The sequence below is a fragment of the Vicia villosa genome, linkage group LG4 (assembly GCF_029867415.1).
Source record: "Vicia villosa cultivar HV-30 ecotype Madison, WI linkage group LG4, Vvil1.0, whole genome shotgun sequence".
NCBI classification, from domain to species: domain Eukaryota; kingdom Viridiplantae; phylum Streptophyta; class Magnoliopsida; order Fabales; family Fabaceae; genus Vicia; species Vicia villosa.
This window is the reverse complement of record NC_081183.1, coordinates 196,235,773-196,243,484: the sequence shown is the minus strand read 5'-3', so window position 1 is coordinate 196,243,484 and position 7,712 is coordinate 196,235,773. Positions and strand designations below refer to the sequence as shown.

General features: G+C 32.7%; 1 protein-coding gene across 2 annotated transcripts; it reads right to left on the bottom strand.

Moving 5' to 3' along the window:
* Window positions 1-334: 334 nt before the first annotated feature.
* LOC131596679 (protein PSK SIMULATOR 2-like) lies at window positions 335-5,854 on the bottom strand. 2 transcript variants are annotated; one of them, XM_058869407.1, is made up of 13 exons: window positions 5,403-5,854; window positions 5,069-5,297; window positions 4,201-4,514; window positions 3,997-4,089; window positions 3,794-3,884; window positions 3,346-3,439; window positions 3,048-3,145; window positions 2,871-2,940; window positions 2,678-2,775; window positions 2,286-2,402; window positions 2,116-2,192; window positions 1,599-1,643; window positions 335-1,378 (listed from the first exon to the last, which is right to left on the bottom strand). In XM_058869407.1, exons 2-13 carry the CDS (start codon window positions 5,273-5,275, stop codon window positions 934-936), a joined length of 1,749 nt encoding a protein of 582 aa, XP_058725390.1. In that variant the 5' UTR covers window positions 5,276-5,297; window positions 5,403-5,854; the 3' UTR covers window positions 335-933. The 2 variants fall into 2 exon arrangements, with proteins under 2 accessions (XP_058725390.1, XP_058725389.1); XM_058869406.1 differs by having other exon boundaries at window positions 336-1,378; window positions 2,678-2,778.
* Window positions 5,855-7,712: the final 1,858 nt, after the last annotated feature.

Sequence of the window (7,712 nt, the reverse complement as noted above, 5' to 3'; positions counted from 1 at the left end):
CAGTGAATTGTTTGAGTATTAATTAATCTTAGATATCTTCTTTATTAGTAACCCCACTTTTCTAAGTTAATACTGAACATGGATGGAATTTATATACCATGGTATCCAACATAAAAACAAACATATATTCCATTTATGGTGTCTTGTTATTGCATTGAGCTGATTTGGAGGGAAATGGCCGATTGGCTCGGTTTTGTCAACTACAAGGCGGTGGGGATTAAGGAAAGCTTTATGTGGTGGTACAATTATGGGAGGAGAGTAGGTCTTAGAAAGGGAAAAGAAAGAGTAGTTTGGTTGGCGGTGGTGTGGCATATTTGGATGGTTAGGAATCGCATTGTGTTTAAAGGTGATACTTGGAACATCTCCGATGTAGTTTGGGGCGCTAAAGCTTTGGTGTGGCGTTGGTCTTTTGTAGGGAAAAATATACATCCCAATTGTAATTTTTACGAGTTTAGTAGGGATCCCCTATTTTTTCTGTCGTAATGCTCAATTGGAGTCTATTTTTCTTTGTCCGGTACACATTCCGGGCCTCTTGTTCTTTGTTTTGAGAACTTTGGTTCTCTTGATCAATATATTCCTTGCGTATTAAAAAAAAAAAAAACATATATTCCATTTACAACTATCCTTCAAAAGCATCAAATAAAAGAAAGTGTTCCTGTACCAAAGTGTTCTATATAGCTTTCCTTTCTATACATATTTATCCAGTAAATTTCAAAGCAAACAGCAACAAAAACTATATGTATTAACAACATATGAATTGACAATGGTTGTTGTTGGAGTTATTCAATCCACTCTTTAAATCTGTCAAAATATTCTACAGATAGCATGCTTTCTGATAGGTATATTTTGATAGAAAATACACTATAAAAAAAGTTCTTCTAATAAATTCTTGTGTTTTAGGGATTGATAGCATGAGCCACAATTCTAAATATCTTATAGACCATCCATAACATCCAAGTCCAACTTTGTAGCAAAGAGCCACTTAGTTGGTGAACTACCAACACTGTTGCTAAAATGCCAAACCATAGCTTCTTTTTTCTTAGTCCCCTCAAGATTCTCACTTTTGCTAATTCCTGGAATCCATCTCCTCGTAGTTACCTCTTCCAACAATCTCCTTTCCTCTTCAGACAACTGAGTAAGTGAAATGAATTGCAACATCTTTGACTGAAAATGAAGTCCTTTGTTGGGAGAAGATGTTCTTGTACTAGACATTGGTCTTGCGGCATTGTTTCTGTATCTTGCAAAACTAACTAAATGGTGAAGCAGAACCAATAGTTCCAGGATGTGAAAATCTATCTTCTGTTTGTCGGCGTAATGGAGTGTGTGAAGGCGAATAAGGTTGGTTTCTTTGCCTGCTATCTTTTCTATAAATTCATTACTGCAAAACCAACATCAAAAGTTAATAGTCACAAACTAAATGCCAAGTCTAATAGTCTTATAAAACAAGTCAAACTAGTGCGTGTTTGAATTGACGATGAATTTGACAGAACCATCGTGTATCGCTGGAATTTTGAGAAAAACTACATTTTAAAGTTTCAAGGAAGTCACATTGCTACCATAATTTCATCAAACTCATGCACTAAACTAACCAAATCTACCTTGTATTCGCCCATTCGCCAACCCATCCAAAACCTTGGTGTGCTCTGCAACATATACAGATAAGAAAAATTGAATAAGCCAATTATAAGGTATCGATTTTGAAGGGGAAATTTCATTAACATAATTGATACATATCCTATTTATTTTTCAAACAAAGACTCGTTACGGTTACTTGGTGTGAAAGTTACTCTTATTACATGTCTGTTTAAATAACAGATGCATCATACATCTTGTATATTCTAAGAAAATAGAGGGACATGTGTATAATTGAAATTTTTATCCGATCATTAGTTACAAAAAATAAAGATGTGAAAATATGATTATATACACTTAGATGTATAGAAAAGTTATTTAAATTTCAAATATTGATTTGTCAATGAGTGACTATAACCAGTCACTTCATCTTTTAAAGTGACACTTTTGTTTCTACAGAAAGTCAAATTACTAATTTTCAATTCAAATAACAAAACAAGGCAACTGGGATACCATATGCAAAGAATAATAGTATTATCTTACTTGGTCGTATTTGTGGCAAATGGAGTAAGCCACTGGAGAATCTTATCCGTTTCAGCTTTGACTTGAGCAATGGACAACTGCACAAAATTTCCAATTAGCATATTCCAAACAAGAAATTAAACTCTAATCTTCAAGCAGAAGGTAAAAAGTACTAGAAACGTCGTATATACCTCTCTCGTAACGTCATCGTTTTGCAACCTGGAAGGAAGAGCGTTCTTAATATTTTTGGGTAAACCTTTATACAATGTGTCCCTCATATTCGGAGGAAGAATGGTTGGCCGTGATGCCTGATATAAAGTTAGAAACCAAATGAATAAACAATCTATCCGCAAAATTACTACTCTCCATTATGATTTTTAAAAAAAAGTATGTGATTATGATGTAGACCATAATATAAATACTTAATGTTTATACAGCCACGTTTAAGGTCGCATTTTATTGCAAGTTTCTGCAATATTAGACATCGCACGCGGCTGCAACTGCGACTACTATTTAAAACCTTGTCTGTTGTCTCTAGTCTCTACAGAATAGATTGGCAAATCAGTATACAAACTAGACTTACTATCACATTTATCTGATTGATAATGTTAGCGTAGTGCAGTGCAAGACCAGCTTCACCTAGTCTTTGAGGTCCATTACGATTTTTTACTGCAATTGTACCTGCTATATGATTCCCCGGTTTAATAAAAAAAATTAGCATATACATTGGACAAGTAACAATTGATTTCAGATTCATGTTTGATATGTTTCCATACTATTTTTCCCAAGGAACTCGAAAATTGCGTGATGTATGTGTGCGGCTATATCAACAAGCTTTTCAACTACCTGTAGTGGGTACATGCAAAGAATAAGTCCATTATTGTAAAATGTGCTGAAATAGAACAGTTAGGCAACAATGATAGATTCAAATGAGGAACTATTTCTTTATATACCTCCTCCAAATTTTTGGACCAAAGGGATCTCCTTTGCAAGCTCTTCACAAGCTTTCTTTGATGCTTAAGCTCACTATGAAAAGCTGTGAGACCGTCCCCTTCAAGAACAAAGAAACTGACTTATGAATGTGCAGATGCTATACAAACATTTTAGTCTAAGATTTTCTACAAACCATGATATTAAGATTACAACTAAAATTCAAAGTAATCTCATCAAATTCTAAAAAACTACATTGATTGATCATTGATATTGAGAGTTGCAACTTTTTAGAGGAAACTATTTTATGAAGTTTCTAACCATTGAGAGGAAGATTTAAGGACTCCAACTCCTTAACCTTTTGGTTATAATCCTGTTGAAAACGGTCCAATGCATTCAACTCATGGTATAATTCCTACACAGAGAAAATAACATTACTTATTTAAAGAACTAAAAAAATCATAGTACAAAGCAAAAATTCAACCCCATCAGAAGTAGAAAACATTGGAAATCTAAAGCCTAAACAACATTGATAATAGCCTAAACACTACCCAATTATGAACAAACTTTGTTGGTATGCTACAAAAATGAATATTAATAAACTTTAACGTACTGTATAAGAAACAATACCAAGAAGCATACATACAATACAATGATACAAAGCAAGATAACCAAATATCAACATAATGTTTTGCTCTTTCCTCAGAATCAGTTAACCAACCGATAAACCACAGAAGCAAAACTTTATTTAAAATTACTCTTCGCTTACAGCAGTATTCTGAGCTAGAGAGGACAAATCTTGCATAGTCTTTTCTGCCTCTACCCTAGGTTGTTTGTTGCTCAAGGCATCCAAATCTAATCTGAAATTGTTTGTTATATAAAATTATAATCCCGAATTAATTTTTATTTGTTTCAAAATGATTCACTATATAATCCTATCCTAAACTTGCAAGTAAAATCAAACAAACTCACCGCAAGAAATATCGGTCGAGGTTGTGCCATTGAGGGTCCTTACATGTATTTCCAAATCTAACTACTTCCCGGGAGAAGATATTGAATTCATCCCTGTAAATTAACCCAAAATTCAAAGATAATGAACATAAGAAAAAGCAAAATATAATACATTCATATGATTTTGAAATTGAAGCTAATGATGGTATATGAACAAGTAAGAACCTTTTATCGGCCTCCACAAAACTGATTAACTCCTTTGTATCAATAGAAACTAACTTCTGCACCCCTTCTGATTGTAAAATCTCATTTTTAAGTAACTGAATATTTTCTTCAGACAATGAACGAAACAAAATTGACCCTCTTGTTATTGTATTAGCTACTTCAAATGCCAACATTGAAATTTTATTCCTTTTAGGAACCATGCCAATGATAAAACCATCACTGGTACTTAACTTGGGCAAGCTACTTCCTAGTGTGTCCAGAACTTCCACTGCTTTCTCACTAGCTCTTCCTAAAAAGGACCCTCTTTGGGAAGCCTATAAAACAAAGACATCATAAATCAAAAATGCGAAACATGAAAATAAGTTCCATCAACTGAATGCGAAAGTCCATTTCAAAAATTGAAATAAATGATTATATTAAGAAGCAACAACATATTAATTTTAATTAATTATACAATTTACAGTTAAAATGAACTGCAGATTCAGGAGAATCACTAGTCATATTAGGAGAAGTAACAGTTTATTTCCTAGTGAAAATTACTTTTACAAGAAACTTCCAAATTCCAATCCCACATACACCATAAACACAACACTGACAATGACACGTCGACATCGATAATAATTTAAAATAAATTAATTAATTAATCGTAATCACAAGTGTCATTGTCAGTTTTGGACACCGACACTCAATGACACACACGCACATTTTTTCAGAGATATTAGTGTTAAAGGAGAATCATATGCTATAAATCCATATACTATAAGCAAGATTACCATTAATCTACTATCTACCTAATAGAATCGTAGTACTAATTAACAGTCACAAAAATAAAGTAATAGTAAAATCGACTATTAGAGGAAAAAATTACCTGTTTTCTCCTGGTTAATCTGAGATTTGTATCATCAACTAGTTTGAGTTCAGTAGAAAATCCAGAGTTTAGCTTCTTTGGATTTGAATAACAATTTCCCTTTCTGTTCACAAAGCTCTTTAACCTGTTAAGATTCCCCACACCAGAAACGTGATTCTCGCCATTTATATTTTTCTCTACTTTACCAGACGAACAAACCGATCCCATATTCGCCTTAAAATCGAAAAACCTGCACGAATTCAATTGAAATGAAAACAATAACTAACACAATGACATGCGAAAAAGCATCGAAAGAGTTAGTTAGTTAGTTAGTTAGAATCGATATAGACTGTACCTGTTAAAGTATTGTTTAGAAGAGAGTATCGAAATCTTAAACGGAGATTCAGTTAAGAATTTGAACACGAGGATTATATTTCAATATTTCAATTAGGAGTTAATTACATGAGTTTGACTAAAAAGGAATGAGAAAAATGTGAAGGATATTCGCACAGTTGAATATTGGAATTGGAATCAAATAAATTAATAAAAGTAAACAGAAATAAGAAAGAGACGCGGAAATGGAATTGAATTGAAAGGATGGGAAGAAAGAAAGAAACATGTGGTTATGGAAATTTCAAGGCAAGAAGCACGACGACGCTATGTTAATTGACTCCAGAGGGTGCAAAAATTGAGAGTGAAATAGTAACAGAAAGAAACTAAGACTGTTTCAATGATGGTAATTTTGTAGTACGTACGCAAGTCGCTATCTTGGACTAGGTAAATGAGAGAGAAAGAAACGTGAAAATGAACGTAGTTTTGGTGCCGCCCAATGCCTACAATGGACCTCTTTCGTTTGTTTTTAGGCTATGCTTTTCTTCTCAATACCATCATCACTTCATGTTTGGTACACATGATAAACATATTAATTCAAAAAAAGACCGAGAGCCTACTAGTAAAACTGTTTACCATTTTAAAATTCAAAGTTTAGCATTACATTTCAAGTTGATGTGCGACTAGTTTCTCAAACTTCAATTCCAAAAAAAGAAAAAACGTTTGATTTTCATTTTTTTTTAATGTTAAAGTAAACAACTTATTGTAGTTTTGAAGGAATGGAGACTACCTACTCCAAATTAGAGTGTTTCGGTGCATTTTGCATCTGTTTTAAAACAACAATTCATCTGTTATAAAAATTAATTATTCATTTTCGATTCGATTTTAGATGATTGATTAAAAAGATCGAATGATTTGATATAATTTCGTGCGGTTTAATTTAAATCGGTTTTTAAACATTCAAATTATCAATTATATTTTTTATTAAAATTATTAAAATATTAATAATTTGACATATTATATATATATATATATATATATATATATATATATATATATATATATATATATATATATATATATATATATATATATATATATATATATATATGTTGTATACAAACATATACTAATATATATTAACTCTATTTAGTTTTGTAATTCATGTAAAAGAATATTTTCACATAAATGCAGTTCTAAATTATGAGTCTAAGCTATGTTTGGATATCATAAAATCAACGGAGCAAATGGAGCGGAGTGGAGTGGGATGGAGCGGAGTGAAGCGGAGCGGAACGAAGATACCATTCCATTGTTTGGAAATTTTAGGACGGAACAAGGTAAGTTGTTCATTCCGCCCAAATCGGAGGGGAAGAAAAATGGTGGCAAGTGATGGAATGGAATGGAATCCATACCACTCCATTCCGCTCTGCTCCATCCGTTTTTAAATTATCCAAACAATAGAATATCATTTTATTCCATCTCATTCCGCTCCGCTCCATCCGGTTCCATAAAAGTATAGTACCGGATTAACCCCTCATTGTTCATAAAGAACCTATTATAACCGAACATATTATAGAAACAACTTGAAACACAAAATTTTCGAAAATTTTCGAAAAATGAAATATACAGTGATATGTATCAAAATGTATCTGGTTTAGTTCACATAGTTGGTTGACAATATCAATCTTACATTACATAAAAAAAACGAGTCACCACCTAAATACAGAAAATGAGTCACCACCTCAAGATATTGTTAGATAAAAATTAAAATGCATTAAAACATGTGTCATCGCATAAATCTATATATATGGATGATTTCGCCTTTGACCTTTTATTATTTGTTTTTCTTTCAATCTCGCTCAACTTGGTGAATTTTTCCATCATATCCAAAAGGTTATTTGGTCAAATTTCAGCTTCCTTTGGAGAATGAGTTGCCTACACCGGTGTTGCTCGTAGTATAAGGGCGAGACCGTTCGAGCGCGTTGCCGACATCAACGACGGTAAAAAATTATGGAAGGTGGCGGTTCGAGTCCAATAACAAATAACACTTTGAAATGATTTTCATTGACAAGGATGTAGGTTCTACGCCCCTTTACGGTTTCGTATTTTTCTGATTCTATTTTTTTGTTTTTTGTTCTGATGTATTTAGAGAGGTCTTTGGTAGCTTTCAAAAGGTGTATGTTTTTGGTAGCTTTCAAAAGGTGTATGTTCTTTGGTAGCTTTCAAAAGCTGTTTGTTTTTTGTTCTGTCATATTTTTCATCACTGGTATGTGATTGATAGCTATGTAAATTGCAAAACTGTTGGATAAAAAAGCTTATTGTGGAACTGTTTGTT